Here is a 24,218-nt window from a genome sequence, read left to right on the forward strand (position 1 = left end):
TATTCTTTTTTTTTTCTTCACTCCAGACTGCAGGTTCTACATCTTTATCATCTGCTGGAGACAGAGAAATACTGAGGGACTGCAAGCAGCACACTGGCTTAAGTAGCAGTGTCAGTAAAACTTTTCTTCTTTCTCCATCTGCTAGCAGGGAGGCAAAACCCAGAAGTCTGAACTGATCTGGGGTATGAACAGGAAAGGGAGTATTATGGATAGGGTGGAAGGGGGGGGGGAAGAAATGGATGAAGAAGAGAACTGGGGATGGAAGAAAGGAAAACTGTGGATGGAGTGCAGAGGGAAGATGGGATGGGGTGGAGAAGGAAGGAACCCATAGTCCCTCAATCACCCCCTCATCCCTTTGATCCCCTCACACCCAATCTTCTCATTCACATCCTACACCCCATCCTATCTCCTCATTCCATTTGCACCCATAGTGATCCCCTAATTCACTCTCCATACCCACTCCAATCTCCTCCTTCTCTCTCTCCCATTTCCTCCCTCACTTTCACAATGGCACTTTCTCCCATTCCCCAATCCCCTTCTTCTATCACTCTCCCCACCTCCGTGATCCCTCAGTGCATCCAGCCCTAAGATCCCCTCACTCACTATCCCTCATTTATTTTCTCCTGGCACTCTCTCTCAACTCCCATTTGTGTTTTCCCCTCATTCCCTCCCCTTCTACCATGATCTACCCACCCCACATCCTTTCTCTATCCCTCATTCACTGCTCTTCCCCACCATCCCCTTAATGTCCATCATTCATTTTTTCCCTACCTGATCCCCTCATGCTCCCAGGCTAACTTCCCTTCTCCCTTCATTCTCTTGTTCACTTCCCTCCCACCATGATCCCCTCGCACCTTATTTACCTCCCTTCCCACTCACTCATTCATGACCTCCTGACCCTCCACTATCCCATCACTCACCTCTCTCTTCTCCCATTCACTAATTCATGTCCTCCCGCCTCCACACAATCCCCCACTCACTCATCCTACTTTGCACCCTTCCCTCCACTCACTCTCATTCCCTCTCCCACCATAATCCTCTCACTTCCATTTCTTCTCCCTACTAACCCTCCTTCACTCCTCTGCCATGACCCCCACTCATCGCCTAAATTATCCCTACTCACCATCTTTTACTCCCATCCCAACCCCCCTCCCTCATTCACCGACATCAATGGGAGGGTAAATTCCTTTCCCTCCACCCTGGAAGAAAAGCCTCATTGGTGGCAGGTGGGATGGAGCATCACTTCCCTTCTGGTGCCCTCCCTCCCCACCACCACCTCAATCCCTTCATTCACCCTTCTTCAGTGGCATAGCCAGAACTGAATTTTTGGGGGGCCCAAGGTTAACATGGGTGGGCAGTAGATATGCAGATCTAGGTCCTACTAGTTGTACTCTTATTGATAAATAATGCCTTAGTATGCACCCTACAATGGATTTCTGAGTAGTTTGCAACAGCCATCATGCATCATAAGTGACATTTTAAAATATTTTAATTATATTACTTTAAGCACTTACCAACATTAAAAATGCCTTATTAATCTATATTACTTGATTTTATATTTATCGAGGTCCAACTCCTTAATAACCTGTGGAAGTAGGTCCTCCAGCTCTTCCCGCTGGAACAGACGCAGCGTGTGCGGATCATCACCCTCTGAAGTGGAGTCCCCTTGACCCGGATCCACCGGATCCGATCCAGGGGAACCTGGTCGTGAGCCCGCAGTCCCCGAGCTCCCCGGGAGCCGGGCACGAGCGGGAGGCAGAGGGGCCCCCACACCCGCCGGAGCGGGGGGGGGGCCGGTGAAGGTAGCGAGGGCCGCGGCATCTTGTTTGGAGGAGGTCCCGTGGGAGCCTCCAGGCTCTGCAGATATGCGGTGTGCAGCAGAAGGATAAACTCTGGGGAAAACCCCTGTCTACCCGAGGGGGGCTCCGAGGGGGGGGCCCCCGGGGAACCCGGCCCCTGCGGGACTGTCTCCGGGTCCGATTCCGGGAGTAAGTGTGGCGGGGATTCCCCAGCATCCCCGGCCCCCAGCGCTGTCTGTTCCCCTCAGGGCGTGCAGAGTGTAAGATGGCCGCCGTTCCCGCCAGGAATGGGGGAGGGGCCGGCCCCCGCCGCCCGGGCAAGCCTGTGAGACGAGGGAAATCGATGCGGGCCGCGAGGTGCCTTCCCCCCCGGGGAGACACCTCGCACAGATGCCCTCCCTCGAGATCCGCGAGCCCGGCTCGCCGCAAGCAGAGCAGCGCTCTGGCCGCGGCATCGGAAGCTGTGCAGGAAACAGGCCCGGCAGATCAAAAAACCACCCGGCAGAGCCTCGGGGGGGGGGCCGAGAACGGGAGCGCCGCTGCGGGGGGCCCGGACGGCCTGCACAACCCGCCGAGGACGAAAACGGCACCGCGGGGGGGCCTTCCTGGCCGCGCGACCCGCCAACGTACGACCTCCCTGCCTGCCTCCGCAGCCCACGAGGAGCCGCGAAAATGGCCGCAGGCAAGAGAGAGAACGCGGAGAGAGGCCGGTCCTACTGGCCTCCGCGCCGTCCGTCGAAGCAAACTGCAGGGAAAGAAGCAAAAACAAACACTTACCCCGCACGCAACGAAAGAAGAAGGAGAGAGCAGGACAAACATAGAGGGAAGCCACGCTCCCAATTAGGGCCCTCTAACTCACTTTACACTTTTTTTTTTTTTTTTTTTTTTAAACAAAACTTGATCCAAAAGAAGTAGGCAGAGAGAAGAAAATCAGATATAAGACAGTACAAGGAATGCCTGAGGTAATCGGGAGCAACCGTATTCCCTACTCGCATCTGCTGGAGTCAGAAGATACTGAACTCCTGCAGAGTGGGTAGTAGCACTTATGGTGACGCCCCCTCAAAGCTTTGACTGACTCATCTGCTGGATTGGGGACATAACCCACTGTCTGGACTGATCCAGGTTACCGTAACAGGGAAGTGACATTTAAAATATTTAATTATATTACTTTAAGCACTTACCAACATTAAAAATGCCTTATTAATCTATATACTTGATTTTATATTTATTGCAGTTTATAAATACACAATATCATGTAAAAAGTAAATGAAGACCACTTCAGAAACATCAGATCAAATCACGTAATAAAACAAATATCAATATATTCTTTTATGAATCCTCTTTCCAAAAAATACATAAAACTACAATAAAATAGCAATAATCATAATAATCATCATAAAATGATTTGCAACAGTGCAGAACAGAACTAGGACATGCAAAAAAAAAAAAATTTCAAATTCCAGTGCCACCTCAGTGACAGCAAAACAAATTCCCTTCACTGGTCAAAACACCTTGTGAGTAATACAAACCCTGCAAAAGAATGATGAAATAAATAGAACTTACCATACCATAAAAGTAGTAACTCTCAGGACTCAAACAGCAGCAATCTTATATATAAAAAGGCAGCAAGGCAAACATTATACCAGGCCCTAGAATACTAATACACTACTTAATGGGCAAACAGAGCAAACCAGACTAGGGCTACAAATTAGAAACAAACATGAAGACAAAACTGAAATTCAAAAGCCTGAGAAACCAGATTCTGTTGCACACTGGAATACTGAAGAAAAAGCAAAATACAAATATATAAGAACTGCAAATTTCTAAAGCTGGTATATTCCAATCGCTGAAAGGCAAAATAATTTTTTTAACCTTTGTTGTCTATTGTTTTTCTAATCAGCTGGTCCCAATTTCTTTCCCCCCCCCCCCCATGTTTGTCTTTTCCTTGTTCCTTTTTCAGGGTCTCCTTTATTCTGTCTTCTTCCCTTCCTCCTTCATACACACACACACACTCTCTCTCTCTCACATGTTCTTTCACACACTCAGGATCCCACTCTTCCTTGCTCTCTCACATACACACAGGTTCCCACTCCCACACACACAAACATATAGGCTCTCACATACTCTCTTTCACACAGGCTCCCACAAGTTCTCACTTTCACAAATGCTCTCACCCCCCCCCCCCTCCCACTCAGGTAAGCTCTCATTCAGAACCCCTCCCAAGCAAGCTCCCATTCACACACACACACCCAAGGCAGGCTCCCATTCATACCCACCCCAGCCCGGCTCCCATTTACACACCTCCCAACCCCCAAGGCCAGCTCTCATTCTCACACATACACCCAGACAGGCTACCATTTACACACACACACGCACGGTAGGCTACCATTCACATTCATACACACCCGCCTACCTAGATAGGCTACCTTTCACACACATGCACCCCTCCCCAGGCAGGCTCCCATTCACATTCAAACACCCCCACCTCCAGGCAGGCTCCCATTCACATTCAAACACTCCCAACCTCCAGACAATTTCCCATTCACACACTCCCCACCCTCAGGCAGGCTCCCATTCACCCACCCACCCAACCCTCCAGGCAGGCTACCATTCACATACACCCAGGCAAGCTATCATTCACATACACACACAGACAAACACAAAACACAGGCAGGCTCCTCATCAGTAGCAAAAGGGGAAGCCTGTTCTGCTGCTGCTCCTCGTGTGCCTGCCCACTGTATTCAAAACTCATGCGGCTAGCACTCCTCTATGCTTTTCTTGCGATGCATGAGATCAGGGTACAGCACTTACTGGCTGCATAGATTTTTAATGCACAGGGCCGGCACACATGGAGGAGCAGAAACAGACGCCTTCCAGTGTCGTCTTTTTCTTTTTTGACTGCTGGCCTCCCGTTTCTCCTTCTTTTCTCAGCAGTGTCCCGGGCCTCTTCCTCTTCTCGGCCATGGTGGGATGGAGTCAACCAGTGGCCTCGCAGGTCTCTTCTCTTGGCCGTGGTGAGATGGGGTCCACCGGCGGCCTTGCAGGCCTCTTCCTCCTCTCGCCCAGTGTGTCTGCTGTGGCCCTATGACAGGTCCTCTTCTTGAGCCACTGGGCAACACTGAGTGGGTAGGCCTGAGCCCAAAGTGGGTGGGCCATGGCCCACCCAGGCCCACCCGTGGGCTACACAACTGCCCTTCATATCGGGGAAAAAGCACACTGGACCACATCCTCCTTTTCTTTTGCCAAAGCTTGAGGGGTGGGGAAGCTCCTCTAACCTTTAACATTTTTTGGGCAGCTTTGTTTTTTACCTTTTAGTTTGCCACCACTTAGCCAGCTGCTTTAATATAGCCAGTTAAGACTAAAGTTATCCAGGTAATTGTACCTTTAGACCTGCTTTCATCATGGACAGACTTGCTTGGCTAAACTTAGCCAAGAATGCCTCTTATTTATCTGAATAAGTTTTAGTTGGAAGATGACTTATCTGGCTAAAAATAATCCAGACAATGGGGGGGGGGGGGGGGAATATATAAATTACAGATTTGTCCAGCTAAGTCCCGAACTTAGTTGGACAAACATTTTTGAATCGTGACCTCAAAAGATCTTTCCTGCAAGTGCTCTCCACAAAATGTGTGTCAGTTGTTCTGTTCACACATCCCTGTACCCATTAATATGTGTCACAGGCTCACACAGACTTTACAGTCAGGTTTTCAAGCACCTCTATCAGAGTTGCCTTGTGATTAATTCCCATATGGTAGATAACTACACAGCTTTATCACTTATACTGTAAGATTCACTGCCATAGATTTTAAAGAAAATTTAGCTTTGACTGGTTTTCAATGTGCCTGTTTATTTGGGCCATGTTCAAGACACGAAGGTTAAAATGTAGTGCGAGCAGTGTGTGGAAGAACTCACCTTGCTGTAGTCCTTTAGCCCCAGGTATGCTTTTCCCATATGAACTCGGGCTTTGATGGATTTTTCATTGCACTGTGTAAAACATCAATTACCCATTACATTCTCTGAGTGTAAAACAAAAACTTTTCCAGATGTTGCAAGCAGACAAATCACACCCAGGCTCCAACACTAATGAAAAGTGAAAGGGGTGGAATTACGATAATCCAGCAAAAACACAACCAGTAAAAAAAGAACACCCAACAGAAGAGTTCAGTAAAACTAGCATCTTTATAGAAGCAATGATTGTTTAATATTCAAGTTTCTGCCACCTCAGCAAGAGTGGAAACCCAAGTTTCTGCATTTAGTACCTCTGTCAGTAAAGACATTAAGGAAGCAATTTTCAACAGCTTACAAAAGCACATGGCCGCTTTTAGCTCACATACTTTGTAGCTAATATTGAAAAGGAAACCAGTTGGATAGTTTCCCTTTGAAAATTAGGTACAAATACACATGCCGAAAGTGCCTTCTTATATGTGCCCTTTGCTGTTTCTGCAGATGGCCAACTGGGAGGTAAAACAGTAGGTGTAAATGTGAAAATATAAATGTATGTGTTCTGTTTATTTTCCTAACCTAAACACATGCACAAGAATGCTTCTTTTTAATCTGGCTAAATGTTATGCTATGGAAGCCCAGCTGTACTTTTAGCCAGACTGAGAATAATTTTCAGCCAGGCATATTTACCCAGTTACTGGCTTTGAAAATTGCCTTTAGGGAGACTAATTTTATAACTATCTGCACAGTAGTAAAATCTTCATGTACATGGGGAAAGGTTTTCTTCTCTGATAATTTCCTTTCCTTCAATCTAGTCAGAGCAGTCCAGTTGAGTAGGTTATGTCCACTAACCAGCACACTGTGACACAGATCAACAGGTTTGCAGATGTCACCCCCTTATAAGCATCCCCTTAAAAACTAGAAGGCTTTCCCACACAAAATATAGGAAGAAAGAATTTAAAAACTATATACAGACCTGATCACTTAGCCTGCCTATTCACCACAAGCAGTGTTCAAATCAGCTTCATCTCCTTAAAGGACTGAAAAAAAGATATAACTGGCAAAAGAAACTGATCAGGTTCTAGACTGGTTGACTGGATTCAAGGAAAGGAAATTATCAGGAAAGAGTAAGTTTCTTGTTCATCCAGTCAGCCCAGTCCAGATGAATGGGATGCACCCAAGCTACTCCAGAATAGGGCAGGAACTGCCAACCCAGCTCTCAAAATCTCCTCAGCAAAGGAAGTGCCATCTCTTGCTCCCACATCCAAACAATAATGTTTGGAAAGGAATGCAAAGAAGATCAAGTTGTTGCCTTACAGATTTCCTGCAGAGAAATCAAATGCACTCTGCCTATGAAGATGCTTGTGCAAAGCGGCCCTAACATAGGAACATAGTGATTGATGGCAGATATAAAGACCAAAATGGTCCATTTAGTCTTCCCAGCAAGTTTTAGGATAGTAGCAACTGCTGGTCCATGCAGGCTACTCCTAAGCCTTCTGCTAAGGGTAGAGGAAGTTGCTCTGTGCAGGCTAGAAGAAAGGTACCAAATACAGTTCCCAAGATTGAAATAGGGTCCCTTATCAGGGGTCTAATTTTGTCTTCTTTCAAGATACATCCAGATGAGATTATAAAAGCCTCCCTAAAACACAGCTCTATAGCATACGATCACCGCAACTTGCACTTTCAAAGAATTAAGAGCTAGGTCTTTAGCCAGACCATTCTGCAAGAAATCCAGGATACATGGCACTGAGGCAACTCCTGGACATTATCTGCTTATAGAAACACAAGTGCTCAAAAATCGTCCAGATCCGAACATAAGCAAAGAAACGGAGGTTTTCCTAGCCTTCAAAAGAGTACTCATCATTTCAGAAGAATAACCTTTTCTGATTAAACGAGATCTCTTAAGGGCCACATCACAAGACAAAACCAATCCGGATCTTCATAAAGGATATGACCCTGCAAGAGCAGGTCCCTGTGCTGTAGAAACCGTAATGGCTTTCCGTCTAACCTGACAATGACTACATACTAAGAATATTGTGGCCAAACCAGAGCCATCAGAATCCCAGGACTGGATGACAAGCAATCCTCTAAATGACTCGGCCCCACTGACCAGCAATGGAGGAACAACATACAGAAACTGCCTCCGATAGCCATTGCTGAAGAAAGGCATCCAGACCAAACAAACCCATTCTGCTTTCTGTGGCTGAAAAACAATACTGCACCATCATATTCTTATCCATCAGATCCATCCATGGGAGTCCCCATCTATTCACCATCAGATGGAATGCCTCCAAGGACAACCTGTCTACTTGCCAGGATTAACTACATTGTGGCTGAGAAAGTCTGCCTAAATGTTCTCCACTCCCGCAATATGAGAGGCCAGATTCATATTTCAGATTCTTTTCTGCCCACTGAATCAGCAAGTCCATCTCTTTCGATACCTGCGGGCTCTTGCTGCCCCTTTGATGATTCAAATATGCTATGCCACTTGCCATAGCATTTCAGAAATGACAGGACTGCTTTACTCATGAGAAGCAACATAAAATGCCAAAAAGCTAACTGAATCGCTCTGGTTTCCAATCACTTTGCCTCTTCCACTGACCCTAGATCCTGAGCAACCTGACACAGATAATGAACCCCCAACCTAAGAGACTAGCATTTGCTGTCACACTATCCAAGCTGGAGGCTTGAGATCCAAGCCTGTCTCCAAATTCCTGGACATCAACCACCATTTCAAATTCAAATTCACTTTGACATGATCCGGCACTGGTAACCATCTGGTATAATCCTGCAACTGAGGATCCCAACTTGGAAAGCAAAGCTCTCTGAAGGGGTTCTCATATGTGCTCTCTCTCACACCTGGGGCACCAGGTCTAACTATGTATGTACCACTATATATGCTTAGGACTTTTTGTATTAAGCAATTAACAAATATATCATAAATAAAATAAATGGAGCCCAAAAGCTACAAATAACTCCATATACTAAAGGAGACATCCATCTAGCCTCATTGAGCCTGAGACCTACCTGTGGCATCCCCAGTTGCTGTATGGAACCCTGACTGGAGGCCTAACGTTATCAGGGGGCATCTGGATCTACCCCATAAAATCTACGCTCTACCAGGAGTGAGTGGGGAGCATGCTAAGAGGAGATGTCCATCTAGCTGAGCCCAAAATCTACTTGGTGTCCCCAGCTGCTGTTTGGAGGCCTGAATCATCAGGACATATATCTAGTTGCACCTGGATCCACCCCATAAAACCTGTGCCCTTCAGTGTGCAACTGCCAGGGTGCCAAAAGGTCACGTACCTTGGAGCAGTTTTCCTTAGTGGCTCTAAGATCATAAGTACTCTTAATCAGTGATTATTAAGACCCCATAGCTGGTTTATAGTTAAAAAGAGGAAGGGAACTATTGGGACTGTCCTGTCCAAGTCTGCAGTTCCCCTTCCAATAACACAACCAACGACTTGGACCTTTATGACTTTACCAAATTTAAATACAGGACTGGAGGAGTTTGGTTTGGCAGCATCTACTCTTAATGAGACTTCAGTATCTCTCTTCTTTTCAATATTCCCTAAATGAGGTCTAAAGTAATGGGGGCTTTTTTTGGGGGGGGGGTTTGAGTGATTTTTCTTATGTATTAGAATCAATCATCCATGAAGTTGCTAATATCAAGTATTCTTGATTTGTTTTCATTATGGAAATTTAAATAAAAAAAGGAAAATTGGGTCTTACTTGCTAATTTTTGTCCCTGAAGTACCACAGATCAGTCCAGACAAGTGGGTTTTGCATCCCTACCAACAGATGGAAACAGAAAACCAAAGACTTTGAGGCACTGCTATATAACCAAGAATCCAAAGAAACAAACCGGAAACCGATCCAACGTTGCAAGTAGCGACCAGAAAAACAAGAAGATCGGTAACACCAAGGAATTTATTAATAAGTAAAAAGCCCGACTCAGGCCGAGTTTCGCTCAATTAAGAGCTGCTTCAGGGGCTACATAAAAAAAAAAAAAATAAAACCAATATGTATAAACATACATATACAACCATGCTGTACAAAGAATAAAAATTATAAGAAATTATATGAAAATATTGAATACAACTGACAATAACAGACACCACATGAATTAACAGGTTTGTTGGGATAAATGGTCCAAAGTTGATTTAAATATGACAAATGCATGAAAGACAATGTACACTGATCAACTAGTAATTGTATATTTTGAAAGATCAACAGTCTCTCAAATCAGGGGTAGTGTATCGCTTATCACATTTGACTAATGTGATGAGACAAGTGCTGTAGAATTGATTTTAATTTTAAATGTATGGTCATCTGAATTTTCAAAGCAACTGTATATTATTAAGCTCTTAAAGAACAAAATATAAGTGTCAAGACTTGACCTCCCATTACTTAGATTAAACCTATCATTTTTCAAAAAACCTCCCATTTTTTTTTTAAATTAATGACAACAGTATCTATAATTAGTACCTATATGAAAAACAAAAATTGTATAAGAAATAAAAAATATATAAAAATATATAAAAAATAAAAAAAAACTCTCTCACACTCCAAATACAGCGCGTTGTTTTACTGACTTGCCTATTTAGGTGTTTATATATATATATATATATATATATATATATATATATATATATTATATTTAATCTTTATTAATTTTAAACATAACATACAAAGCATCCACTTTGTCATGAGATATGGTTAAGGAAACAAGTAGATGGATCGGTGTAAACAGGATTTTATTGAAGCTTGCCCGACTCTGGCTGAGTTTCGCTCAAAGAGCTGCCTCAGGGGCTTACAAGCCACATGAATTGGCTTAAAACATCGCAAGGTGAAGTCAAGAGGGTTTCTTTGGAATGATATTCAAATCAATTACTTTCAAAGCAGAGCTTTAAAAGTATGGGTATTGCATACCGAATCAGCGCACAGCTGATTCGGTATGCAACTGAAAATGGCCCCTTTGCACTGCAAACTATAGAAACTTTTGATGATCCTGATTGGAATGTGCACATAGTGCTCCGTAAGTTCCAAGAAGGTCAGGAATTCCCCCATCACACTACAACTATGACCGATTTCAATGTCTCCATCCTGAAATAGGACCCTTTGAAAAACCTTTTGACCTGTTTCAAGTCAAGAATGGGATGAAAGACTCATCCTTTTTGGGGACCACAAAATAGATGAATACTGCTCCGACCCCACTGGGGTCTTGCAACCAGTATGACTACCTGAATAAGAAGAGGGCACTCCAGAGTCAATCTTATTGCCTCCTGTTTTCTGACAGAGTAATGGGGGAACAGTGAAATCTATTATAGTTTGCAAGGTACACAAAGCAGGTCTAGACCTATCCTTTGCGAATGCTGGAACCTTGGACTCACCCCAAATCTTGGCCATCTTTACAAAATCCTCCCCCATCAAAAGATTCCCTTAAAAAAAAAAAAAGTTTAGTCAAATTAGTCTTAGAATTGGAACCTGCTGACCAGTTATGCAACCACACTATGGGGCAGATTTTTAATCCTACACGCGTGGGGTACATTTGTGCGTGCTACCTGGCACGCACAAATGTACACCCGATTTTATAACATGTGCGCGCCTAGGAGAGCCCCGATGGCTTTCCCAGTTCTCTCCAAGGCCGCTCCGAAATTGAAGTGGCCTTGGAGGGAACTTTTCTTTCACTCCCCCCCACCTTCCCCTCCCTTCCCCTATCTAACTCACCCCCCAGCCCTACCTAAATCCCCCCTACCTTATTTTATTTTTTACGCCTGCCTCTTGAAGGTGTATCTTGCGTGCGCTGGCCAGCTGCTGGGGCGCGATACTCTGGCACAGCTGCTGTGCCAGAGAACTCGGGACACCGGATCAGCACCATGCCCACGCCCCCTTCCCGCCCCTTTTTCAAAGCCCTGGGACATACGCATGTCCTGGAGCTTGTGCGCACCGCCGAGCCTATGCAAATTAGGCTCGGCGCGCACAGGGGCAGGTTTTCGGAGTTACGTGCGTAACCCTTTGAAAATCTACCCCTAAATCTCCTCGCTGCCACTATGGATGCCTTACATCTTGAAGTGGTAAGCACAGAATCAAAGGAGGCATTAACTAGATACGCCGTCCTGGCTCCAAGTGGGAAGTCTACTTCAGAACTTCATCACCAAACCTGGACATCTCTTCTTGAACATGATGTGACAAATGCAAACCAGATCTTGCTATAATGCAGCTGCAGGCTGCTATTTGCAGTGCTACAGGCCTGCTTCAGTACTTGCTCAATCTGCTTATCCTCCACATCCTTTATGTCCCCTTCTACTGGTATGGCAATCCTCCTGGTGACAGCACATACCAGTGTATAGCCTACTGGTTTGTACTCTGACCCTTGGGTAGTTGAAGACACTGGTAATTAATTTTATAATCACCCATTTATTCGTTCTGGCAAAACAAAACATACAGCAACCTAAGCTACAACACAGCCTATTTCTCAGTTCTTGTAATGTTTGGGAGGACCTATTTCTACAGAAAAACTCCAACTCAGATTCTTAAAGCTCACAACACTGAGGCAACGTCATCGAAAATACTACTTTGTATACTCATAGCTCCTGCAGTAATAGGCAAGGTCAACTCATTTATAAGGCTACAGCCCTTTTTTAAATTCCAAGTAGCCAGATAATTGTTACAAAAATAATGCTTTGTGCATTCACAATCTCAGTAGTGATTGGCAAGCAAAACTCCTAATAAGGTTGCAGTTCTACTTCAAACTTCAAGCAGCAAGGTAGTTGAACCAGGTAGTTTGTACATTCAGAGTCTCTGCAGTAATTTGTAAGGCAAACCTCCTCTGATAAGACTGAAGTTCTGCTTTAAATGCAAAGTAGCAAGCTAATTAAAACAAGGAAAGACTGCTTTGTACATTCAGAGTCTCTGCAGTAATTAGCATTGCAAAACCTCCTTTGACAGGCCTGCAGCTCTGCTTTAAACTCATAGTAGCAAGGTAATTAAACAAGGAAGGTAAAATTACTACTTACCTGATAAATTTCCTTTCCTTTAATGCAGACAGACCAGGCCAGACCAGTGGGTTTGTTATGCACGCCAACCAGCAGATAGAATCAGAGATCAACAGGCTCGCTAATGTCACCCTTATATAACTCTATGCTGAAACCAGCCTGCCAGTATTTCTGTAACATGCAAACTGTGTACAAGCTTAAAACCAAAATCTCTTAAACAATATTTCCTTGTTTTGTTGTTTTTTTTTTCAAACCCTTGGTTTTTTACACCTATAAATTATTTAATCCAGTGAACTTCCAGTAGAACTAGAATCGGGAAAGCCCAAACAAGGAAAAAAATACATAACTTACCAGCAGAGTAGTATGATCATACTTCATCAGTTTAACAATATGTTTCTTCTATCTGTAAATTATTTACTCAGAGGCAAAAAGGACAATACAATAATCGTAATGACTAGCAAAGGGAGCGTCCTGGCCTGGTCTGACTATATTAAAAGAAAGGAAATTATATCAGGTAAGTAGTAATTTCACCTTCCTTTTCATCCAGCCTGAGCAGTGGAATGTACCTAATTTACTTCCTCATGTACCTTAATTGCCCCTTGCAATATCACCAATGCAAAAGAAGCTTCCTTTCGAGCTAGTATATTAAAACAGCAATGTCTAGAAAAGGTATGGAATGATGATCAGATCACTGCCACACAAATCTCTAAAAAGAGAAAGCAAATGTAACTCCACCCAAGAAACCACTTGAGCTCTCATAGAATGAGCCCTAATTCTAGCAGTGGCACTCCAGTGTCCACATAAGCTACCTCTGTGCCTTTGTAGCTCTGGAGGCCACTTCACCAATCTATATACTTCCATACAGAACAAAGAGGTGATCAGAATGCCGCAAAGCACTAGTGACCTTCAGATATCTTAAAAGAAGTTGCCTCATGTCCAGCTGCCGAAGGATTCTGTAATCCTTTCTGGAAAAGGAAGACAAGGAGGTTGACCAATTCAAATGGAACTCAGACACTATCTTGGGAAGAAAGGAAGGACTCATATGAATCTGGACCATTTCCTTTGTAATGCGCAAGAAAGGTTTCCCTAATGAAAGCCAAACAAATTGTTACAAGAAAGATAGTCTCCAGTAGAAGAAGATATCCTTAAGAGGTGTAACTCTTGGGCCCGCTAAGAAAGACAAAACCAAATTGAAGTCCCACTGAGGAACCAGTAACCTTAGCAGAGGCTGCATGTGTAACCCCCTCAGGAACCATCTGGATGAGAAGAAATCGGTTTGCCACCTGAACTTCCAAGGTATTGGGAGCCAATTCCTTAGATAGGCCCTCTTGCAAAAATTCCAAATCAATGGAACAGATGTGGCCGCAGGGGTACTCTGATGGATGTTACACCAGTCTTCACTCTCCAAACCTATACATAAGCCAAGGAAATTGATAACTTCCTAACCTTCACCACGGGCGAAGGGGCGACCAAAAACCACTGTCCCCCAAGGAAACAACATGAGTAAATAAACCGTTAGAAAAAAAACTGCTCCACAATCGTAATCTGGAAAAAAGGAGCTGTATGAAAAACTAGGCAAATTGAGGCCAACACAGTCTTTCGGTAACTGAAGTAAGGGGTGGGCCACTGGACTGATCCTTGGCACTATAGGAACAAAGATTAGCAGGTAAGAACCAATTTTCTTTTCCCTATACGTACAAGGATCAGTCCAGAGAAGTGGGATGTACCCAAGCCACCCTACACTGGGAGGGAACTCGAAAGACCCACGTGTAGAACACTTGCACCAAAGGACGCCTCATCAGAGGCCTTAAGGTCCAAGCGATAATGCTTAGTAAATGTGTGCAAAGAGGACCACACCACCGCCCGGCAGATCTCCTGAGGTGATAGCAACTGACACTCCGCCCAGGAAATAGCCTGAGCCCTGGAGGAATGAGCTCGGAGACCCAAAGGCACTTGGCGGCCGCAGACCAAGTATGCTGAAGTAATAGTCTCTTTAATCCATTGAGAAATGGTCGCTTTAGATGCCTTGTCCCCTTTCTTTGCACCCCCGAAAAGAATGAACAAATGATCGGAGCATCTGAAGTCATTGGTAATCTTTAGATAACGCAATAAGACCCAACGCACATCCAAAAGAAGAAGATCCTTGTCCTGAGGCGACCCCCTGGAACCCTGCGGGAACCCTGGAAGCTCCACTGTCTGATTAACATGAAAGGCCGAAACCACCTTAGGAACAAAGGAAGGAACCGTGCGTAACATCACCCTATCGTCATGAATCCGCAAAAAAGGGTCACGGCGTGACGTACCGCTCTTGTCTTGAGACGATTGATGGACCACGAGCCCTCTGTTGGAGACCAAAGCCCTTGGGTGGATCCGGTGTCGCACACAGCTCCTCTACCTGACAGACTCGCATCGGTGGAGACTATCAGTCAATTCGGTGGGTTCAAATCCACCCCCTTCTCCAGATTGTCGCGCGAAAGCCACCATGACAGACTGGCTTTGGACTCTGGAAGCAGAGGCAAGGGTAGGTGGAACTGCTCTGACACCGGACTCCACCGTGACAACAGTGCACGCCTATCATGGGCCAAGGAGGAGATATGTTTAATAATCTGTAGACCTTCACATTCTGGCTGCTTGCCCTCAGATCCCAATCAGGCAAGTCCCATTGGCCTCCTGAGAGAGGGACCATTCCTCGAAATCTACCACATGACGATCAAGGGAGTCTGCTTGGGTACTTTCCACCCCTGCAATGATTAATGTAAATTCTTTTCCACCCAAAGGAGTAGCATGTCCATCTCCAACAATACTTGTGGACTCAAGAGTTCCCCTTTGATGATTTATGTATGCCACTGCATAGCATTGTTAGACATCACCCTGACTGCCTGTCCTATGTGCCGAGGAGCAAACTGGAGACGAGCTAGGCAAATTGCTCTGGTCTCTAATTGATTTATGGACCAACTTGCTTCCTCTGGAGACCAGTTTCCTTGAATAAACTGCTCATGGCAGTGTGCTCCCCAGCCCAAAAGACTGGCATCCAGGAGGGGGACAATAATTCCATCCCCCGCTTTAAGTGCTCCATGTCCAGCCAACATTGCAGACTCAGCCTCACCGATCCTGGGAGCGGTAATCTCCCCGAATTCTCTCTAGACTGGGACTCCATCTGGAAAACAAGGTCTTCTAAAAAGACACATTATGCACACACTTATGTTAAGAGATCCAAGGCTGCCATCATGGATCCTAGGGTCTGAAGGTAGATTCACACCATTGGGTTCCTAGCACTCGTAATGCCTGAACCTGCCTGCACAACATCTGGACTCAAGGACTTCACCTGTTTCAGTCAACTGTCCAGGAAAGGTTGCATCAAAATCCCTTCCTTGAGGAGGTCTGTCATAAAACAAGGTGATAGTGGTGGTTATTTGTTTGCAGTATAAGCAACAGCTGTAACTACTATTACAAAATTACAGCTAGGTCAACAAGCAAGCAGAGATAAAATAACTGCTCCAAGGTCGCACAATCAGCAACATGATTGTTCTACATGCACTATTGGTGGAGACAAAAGAGTGTGCCTTCTTGGTGGCGACTCCCATGTTTTGGAACTCAATCCCTCCAGAGTTATGTCAGATGGACTGCAGCAAAGCTTTTAAGGGTTTGCTGAAAACCTTTTTGTTCAGATAGGTGTTTTTGTAAAATTTCTATTGATCCCATACGTTCTGCAGGATGCTTTGAAGCAGGTGGATTGTGTTTTTGTTGATCTGTTTTGTTTTTAATTTTCTTTGCTAGTTTTATTGTGAATGCTTTTTATGTTTACCACCTAGGGCCTCGGTATTAAATTGGGTGGGTAAATAAATAAATAATGCCATGGTCAAATCACTAGGCAGTGCCCTATGCATTATTCTAGTTAACCAAAGAAGAGAGGAATGTAGAAAATTCAGAGTCCTTCTCTTTTCAGTTAATAAGAATTCTCTTTATTTCTGTCTTTTAAAAACTGCATGAATTTTCATTTCAAAGAACTCCTGAAATTCAGGGCAATTTTCTGACAGAAATTTGTGCATGTGTATGAATAAACACTCTTTTGTCCCTCCCGACACAGCCCTCTCCTCAGCAAAATACGGTGCCCGTTTCGGGGGACATTTTAAATTGCTGTTAAAATTGCCCTGAATTTCAGGAGTCCTTTGAAATGAAAATTTGTGCAGTTTTTAAAAGACAGAAATAAAGAGAATTCTTATTAACTGAAAAGAGAAGGACTCTGAATTTCCTACATTCCTCTCTTCGTTGGTGTACACACAGAATGTGGACCTAACTCCCTTGATAGTATTTATTCTTAATTAAATAAAGGTGATAAAAAAAAAAATCAGATCTGTCAGCTGAGACTTTCCTAGGCTGGGTCACTCACCTTCAGTGCCCACTCACAGTCTGATACTGCATCCTGGTACTTCTCCAGCTTTATGTAAGCCTGGAAAGAAACTGAGATAGTGATACTCCAGATCTGTTAGAAATGTATCACACAATCTCTCTGTGCATACAGACAGTGTATAAATATTCAGGAAATGATGGGAGATTGAAGATTAGCTAAAGTAAAATTGTTTCTTACCTGCTAATTTTTGTTCCTGTAGTACCATGGATCAGTCCAGACCGTGGGTTCAGCCTCCTGTCCAGCAGATGGAGACAGAGCAAAACTGTAAGGGTATCCCATAACAGGACATAGCCTACCCTGCATCCCTTCAGTATAAAGTACTTTCAAAGCAGATATAACTCCCAAAGATCAAGCAAGTAACAAGAAACTGATAAATTGAAAAGATGGAACAATAGAACAATTGAACAATTGAAATAATTCTGTATGAACAATGCTCTTGCATTAAGATTTATTCACATTGTCCATAGCCCTACCCACTCGGAGTCCCGCCTCCGGGGACTCCCATTCCCGGAGCAGCATCAGCTTGTGCATGGGATGGAATGGAAATGTACGCGGAGGAGCCCTAAGTCCCGCCAGGACTGGGTCTGTGTTAGGAGGCATTGAGGCCGTAACAATATCCTCAGGGGGCACCTCTATTCCCAGTTCCTGCAAAATGAAAGGAATAAGGGTTTCCAGCTCCTCCCTTTGAAATATGCAGAGCACTCGTGGATTGTCCCCCTCAAGGGGGGATTGGGAAGCAGAGGATCAGTATCCAGATCAGGGACAGACAGCGGCTGCGGAGGATCCGGAGGTGGCAGAACCCCCGGGACCACCCTAACTCGAATGGAACCCTGCCCCTCCGGCTTCTTAGGGGGCTGTGGAAGAGAAAACCGTGGGGCCTTAGGCGGGGGGGGGGGGGGGGGGGGAGTCAGGCACCCCCTCCGGGGAGTGAGGGGGGCTCAAATCCGGTGTAAAAATCAAATAAACAGGCTCACCTGCATCTTGTAGCCCCGTTTCTGAATCAGAGTTTGTTTCCAAAATGGCTGCCGTTCCCACGGTTTTTTGGGTCGGGAATGGCCTTGCCTGGCCATGCTTCGAGCAGCTCGGCCCTGGGTCGCAGTAGTCTGGGATGCCGAAGAGGGGCCCTCCCCACCCAGCAGACACCCAAAGCAAAGGTCTTCATGGGAGAGCCTCGTGGCAGGCTCTCCACAGGCACTGCAGACGCTGGAATGCGGCATCAGCGTCCGAGGAAAAAAAAAGTGCTGTGAGGAGAAAAAAAAGCTGAGCTTAAAAGCTATGCCGGCCAGTCAGCGGAGGCAGAGAGTGAACGCTGCACGCTGCCAGAGCTGTCCATGGTTCTTAAAATAGTACTTAAAAATAAATATCTTTCCCTTTTTTTTTTTTTTTTTAAATAGCAGTGCAGGGGAAAGATTATTTCTCACCAGTCCTATGTGGACAGCTAGTCAAGGGGGTTTGACTGGACCACCAGTATCACCCCAGAAGGTCACCGGGAAAGGAAGCCTAGGCTGAAGATTTCAAGGGGCAAAGTCCCCCTAGGCCCCTAGCAGAGCGAGGAGACAGAACTGTCTCCCAGAAAAATACAGAGAATCTTTCAGAAGTAACTTTATTTTATTTTATTTTTTTATAAATAGACAAGAGGTAATACTTACTTGATCCAGTAAAAATTAGGAATAAAAATCCCCACAGGGACAAAGATAAGGAGAGAAGAAGGGGAACCGCAGGTTCAGCTGCCTGCATCTGCTGGAGACAGACAAATACTGAAGGGATGCAGGGTAGGCTCTGTCCTGATATGGGATATCCTTACAGTTTTGGTCTGTCTCCATCTGCTGGACAGGAGGCTCAACCCATGGTCTGGACTGATCCGGGTACGTACAGGGAAATAGCAATGATTTGCCATCCCAGACTTTACCTTCCAATGTTTTAAAAGAGATTAATCTAAAGTCTGGGATGGCAAATCACTGCTGTTTCCCTGTACGTACCCGGATCAGTCCAGACCATGGGTTGAGCCTCCTGTCCAGCAGATGGAGACAGACCAAAAAACTGTAAGGGTATCCTATAACAGGACAGAGCCTACCCTGCAACCCTTCAGTATGACTATTGTCAAAACAGAAATAATAAAGAGAACCCTCAGGGATCAAGCAAGTAACAAGAGAACGCAAGTAAAAACCAGAGAACTCAGCAAAAAACGTTAACAATCATAACTATAGGAACTCTGTAGAGGAAAAAACGCTCTTGAATCATAGACATCACTGAGATGCTTCCGGTGCCTCAATTATAACCATAAAGTATCAGAGAACGCTGGACATAGCCTGCAATGGAAGGAGAGAAAACTTTGAGTGGACGACATAGAGAACAGGGAAGGGCGTCTGGACTGTTCCGTGGTACTACAGGAACGAAAATTAACAGGTAAGAACTAATTTTTCTTTCCCTGGACCTACCCGGATCAGTCCAGACCATGGGATGTATGCAAGCTTCCCTAGACAGGGTGGAACCGAACAAATCCTGCTTGAAGTACCTGCCTTCCGAAAGAAACGAAGACTGGTGCTTGAACATCAAGACGATAATGCCAAGCAAAGGTATGCAGCGATTTCCAAGTTGCTGCCCTGCAAATTTCCTGGGGAGAAACAGTTTGACTCTCCGCCCAGGAAGTGGCCTGAGAACGCAAAGAATGAGCCTGCAGACCCTCAGGAATCACTTGACCTTGGCAGATATAGGCTGAAAAAAAATTGCCTCCTTTAACCATTGAGCGATTGTGGTCTTAGAAGCCTATTTGCCCCTATTTGGGCCACTCCAGAGGACAAAGAGGTGGTCAGAAACCTGAAATTCATTTGTGACCTGAAGGTAATGCAAGAGGACGCGTTTAACATCCAGACGGCGAAGGTCATAGCCGGCGGGACCCGCAACATCTTCAGCAGAGAACGCCGGAAGTTCCACAGACTGGTTGACGTGGAAGGAGGAGACAACTTTCGGCAAGAAGGAAGGTACGGTCTTAAGGGAAAACACCCGAATCAGAAAAACGCAAGAAGGGCTCCCGGCAAGACAACGCCTGGATCTCCGGCACGTGCCTGGCAGAGAAAATAGAGACCAAGAAAACACAGTCTTGCGTCAAGTCTTTGAGAGTAGCCCGATGGAGGGGCTCAAAGGGAGCCCCACAGAGAGCCCGCACAACCAAATTAAGACTCCACGAAGGACAAGTGACTCAGACGGGTGACTTCAAATGCTTGACCCCTCTGAGAAAACGGACCACATCCGGGTGAGACGCTAGCGGTAGATCTTCACACTGCCGAGGAGGGAGCCAAGAGCGGACACTTGGACAATGCGTAAGGAGCTGAGAGAAAGGCCCTTGGAGAGGCCCTTCTGGAGGAATGAAAGGACCAAGGAGACCGGGGCAGAGCGAACCGAGATCCCCGATTCTGCGCAAGCCGCTTCGAAGACCTTCCAAACCCAGAATGGGAGAGCGAAGTAGAGATCTTACGAGAGTGCAGAAGGGTAGATATAACCTCCTCCTTATATCCCTTTTTTCTCAATCTCCGCCGTTCAAAAGCCAAGCCGCTAGACAGAAGTGATCTGCCTGATCAAAAAATACTGGACCTTGCCTGAGAAGATGCGGAAGATGACCGAGACGAAGAGGGCCATCTGTTGCCAGATTTACTAGATCCGCGAACCACGGTCTGTGTGGCCATTTGGGAGCTACGAGAACGACTGGACACCTGTGGAGTTCTATTCTTCTGAGAACCTTTCCTACCAAGGGCCAGGTGGGGGGAACACAGAGGAGAATGTCAGTGGGCCAAGGGAGAACAAAGGCATCCACCCCTTCCAAGCAGTGTTCCCTCCAGCGGCAGAAGAATCGGGGAGCTTGAGCATTGCCCAAGGTCGCCATCAAATCCATGTGAGGAGTTCCCCACCTGCATTGTCTCGGCGGACAACTCCCACTCGCCGGGATCGAGATGCTGTTGACTGAGAAAATCGGCCTACACACTGTCCTTGCCTGCTATGTGAGATGCTGCCAGTCTCTCCAGGTGACATTCCGCCCAGACAAAGAGCTTATTGGCCTCCAACGCCACCAGGCGACTCCTTGTGCCCCCTTGACAATTGATGTATTATTTATTTATTTATTTATAGATTTTTCTATACCGGGGTACGTAAATAACATCACCTCGGTTTACATTCAAACAGTAATTCAGCATTGCGCTTTACAATATAACAAGGAAACTAAACGAAAAACAATACAGTATATAACTTTATATTAATAGAATATCAGCAATATATGAGAGATTGTGGCAGTTAGGAAGAGTAGTTGAGGATTCAGATCATTGATAGTAGGCTTTTTTAAATAGCCAGGTTTTAAGGTTTTGTTTAAATTTTTTGTAACAGAGTTCCTGGCGTAATTCAGAGGGCATGGTGTTCCATATTGTTGATCCAGCAATGATGAAAGATCGATCTTTTGTGCTAGAGAGTTTAGTCAGATTGGGTGCTGGGATATTTAGTTTGGCTAAATTCTGGAATCTCGTTGGGCGGGAAGACGTTTTGAATTGTAGTTCATCTGTAAACCAGAGCATTTCTCTGTTTTGAATGGCTTTGGGTATCAGCGACATAGATTTATAAATTATCCTGTAAGCCACAGGTAGCCAGTGCAATTGTCCGAGAGCACATGCACCACCCTGTGGCGAATGAGCGGGAGGAAAGCCTGGAGAGCCAGATGGACCGCTCGGGCCTCCAGACGATGGATGTGCCAGTGGGACTGTACCGGGGACCACCGTCCCTGACAAGATTGTGACAGGCAAACTGCTCCCCAGCCTGAGAGGCTGGCATCCGTTGTTACTACTACCCAGTGCGGAGTCTGTAAGGATATGCCCTTCAGGAGGTGCTGGAGTGAGAGCCACCACTGCATGTCGCCGATGGTAGAGTCGGAGAGCGGGAGCTCCATCTGAAACTGCTCAGAGACCGGCTTCCAGCAGGATAGCAAAGCTTTCTGTAAGGGACGCATATGCGCAAAAGCCCATGGGACCAGGTCGATAGTGAAAGCCATGGTCCCCAGCACCTGGAGGTAATCCCAGGCCGTAGGGAGAGGCATGAGGATGAAATTGCGGACTTGATCCATCAGTTGAACACCCGAACGTCCGGAAAGAATACCTTGCCTATGCGGGTACCGAAGCGAGTCCCCAGGAACTCCAACACCTGCGAAGGGTTCAGATGGCTTTTTGGAAAGTTGATAATCCAGCCCAGCGAAGTGAGTAGAGCTAGAACTCTGTCGACTGCCAGCCTGCAAAGAGATTCCGACTTGGCGCACACTAGCCAATCGTCCAGATAAGGATGCACTAAGACTCCCGGTCGCAGCGAGGTCGCCACCACCACCATGACTTTGGAAAACGTGCGCGGAGCTGTGGTGAGACCGAAGGGCAGGGCCCAAAACTGAAACTGTTGGCCCAGGATGTGGAAACTGAGAAATTTCTGATGCTCGGCCCAGATCAGGATGTGTAAGTAGGCCTCCGTCAGATCTAGGGAGGCCAGATATTCGCCGGGGTGAACAGCTGCTATTACTGACCTTAGGTTCTCCATTCGAAAATGAGGCTCCTTGAGAGCTCGGTTGACTCGCTTGAGGTCCAGAATGGGACGGAAGGAACTGTCCTTTTTCGGTACTACGAAGTAGATAGAATATTGGTCGGCGCCTTGTTCCTCTGTGGGGACTGGGACTATGGCTCCCAGTTCGAGCAGTCTGGAGAGGGTCTGAGACACAGCCGCCCGCTTCTGACATCCGCAAGGAGAGACTGTGTGTAGCTCCGGTAGGTCTCGAGCAAAGTCTAAAGTGTAGCTGTTCCCGATTATGTCGAGTACCCACTGATCCGACATGACTTTGGCCCATTCCTCGAGGAAAAAAAAAAAAAGAGATAGACGACCCCCTAAGTTCGGGACAGAGGAATGGGCCCGCCGAATCTCATTGGAAGGCAGGCTTTGCAGTGGAGCTCTGCGGGAGGCCATCTCGGAAGGCGCGATGGCCTTGAAAGGACTGCGACCAGGACTGAGATCTGGAGGAGTTTCCCCTAGAGAAAGACCCTCTTGGCTGGGCATTATAACGTCGCTGCCCCCAGAAACGTGTACGAGCTAGGAAGAAAGCTCTAGACTGTTTCGGGTGGTCGTCAGGCAGCTTGTGTACCTTGTTTTCACCCAAGGAATTAATAAGCTGCTCCAGGTCCTCACCAAAGAGCAACTTGCCCTTAAAAGGAAGCGTGCCCAACTGGGCCTTGGAAGAGGAGTCGGCCGACCAATTCCGGAGCCAGAGAAGCCTCCTGGCCGAGACCGCGGAAGCCATCGCCTTTGCCTGGACGGTGAACAAGTCGTAAAGGGCATCAGCCCCATACGCTATTGCACCTTCCAATCTTTCAGCCTGCTCTGCCTCTGCAGACGGGAGGTCCTGGGTGCTGAGTAATTGCTGCATCCACCTAAGACTTGCCCGCTGCATGAGACTGCTGCAGATCGACGCCCGAACACCCAAGGATTCGAAGATACGCTTGAGATAGAACTCCAGCTTTCTGTCTTGGACATCTTTCAGGGCCGTAGCACCCACCACCGGGATGGTGGTGTGCTTCGTGACAGCCGTCACCGAAGAATCCACCTTAGGGATTTTCAGCATTTCCAGACACTCCTCCGGTAAGGGGTAAAGCTTATCCATAGCCCTCCTGACTCGGAGCCCCGACTTGGGAGCTTCCCATTCCCTTAGGAGCATCAGCTTGTGCATGGGATGAAAGGGAAAAGTGCGTGGAAGAGGCCTAAGTCCCGCCAGGATCGGGTCCACGGAGGCCGGCATAGCGGCCGTTAAACGCATCCGCCGGAGTGTCAATACCCAGCTCCTGAATAACAAAAGGAATAAGAGGATAGAGCTCCTCCCTTTGGAATAAGCGGAGGACTCGAGGGTCATCCCCCTCTAGAGGAAGGGGGAGTTTCCATCATCTGGCCATCGGGGTCCGGATCTGGAGTCGCCAGAGAGGTCGGGTGATCCGGTGGAGGGGAGCCCCAGGGACCACACGCACCGATAGGCCCCTGCATATCCTGGGCCGCAGGGGGGGCGGG

General features: G+C 46.3%; 1 protein-coding gene across 5 annotated transcripts in view; it reads right to left on the bottom strand.

Annotated features, from left to right (window-relative positions):
• The window catches only part of LOC115074075 (tetratricopeptide repeat protein 12-like), a 39,611-nt gene that overhangs the window by 3,354 nt on the left and 12,039 nt on the right, over window positions 1–24,218 (bottom strand). For 4 of the 5 annotated variants that reach the window (XM_029573194.1, XM_029573197.1, XM_029573193.1 and 1 more), the window contains 2 exons: window positions 17,130–17,189; window positions 5,712–5,783 (listed from right to left, as the gene is read on the bottom strand). In XM_029573194.1, coding sequence (XP_029429054.1) covers window positions 5,712–5,783; window positions 17,130–17,189 — 132 coding nt within the window. The remainder of the gene's footprint in view (window positions 1–5,711; window positions 5,784–17,129; window positions 17,190–24,218) is intronic. The other variant, XM_029573196.1, reaches the window with a different exon arrangement.

Source organism: Rhinatrema bivittatum, chromosome 12 (assembly GCF_901001135.1).
Source record: "Rhinatrema bivittatum chromosome 12, aRhiBiv1.1, whole genome shotgun sequence".
Classification (NCBI taxonomy): domain Eukaryota; kingdom Metazoa; phylum Chordata; class Amphibia; order Gymnophiona; family Rhinatrematidae; genus Rhinatrema; species Rhinatrema bivittatum.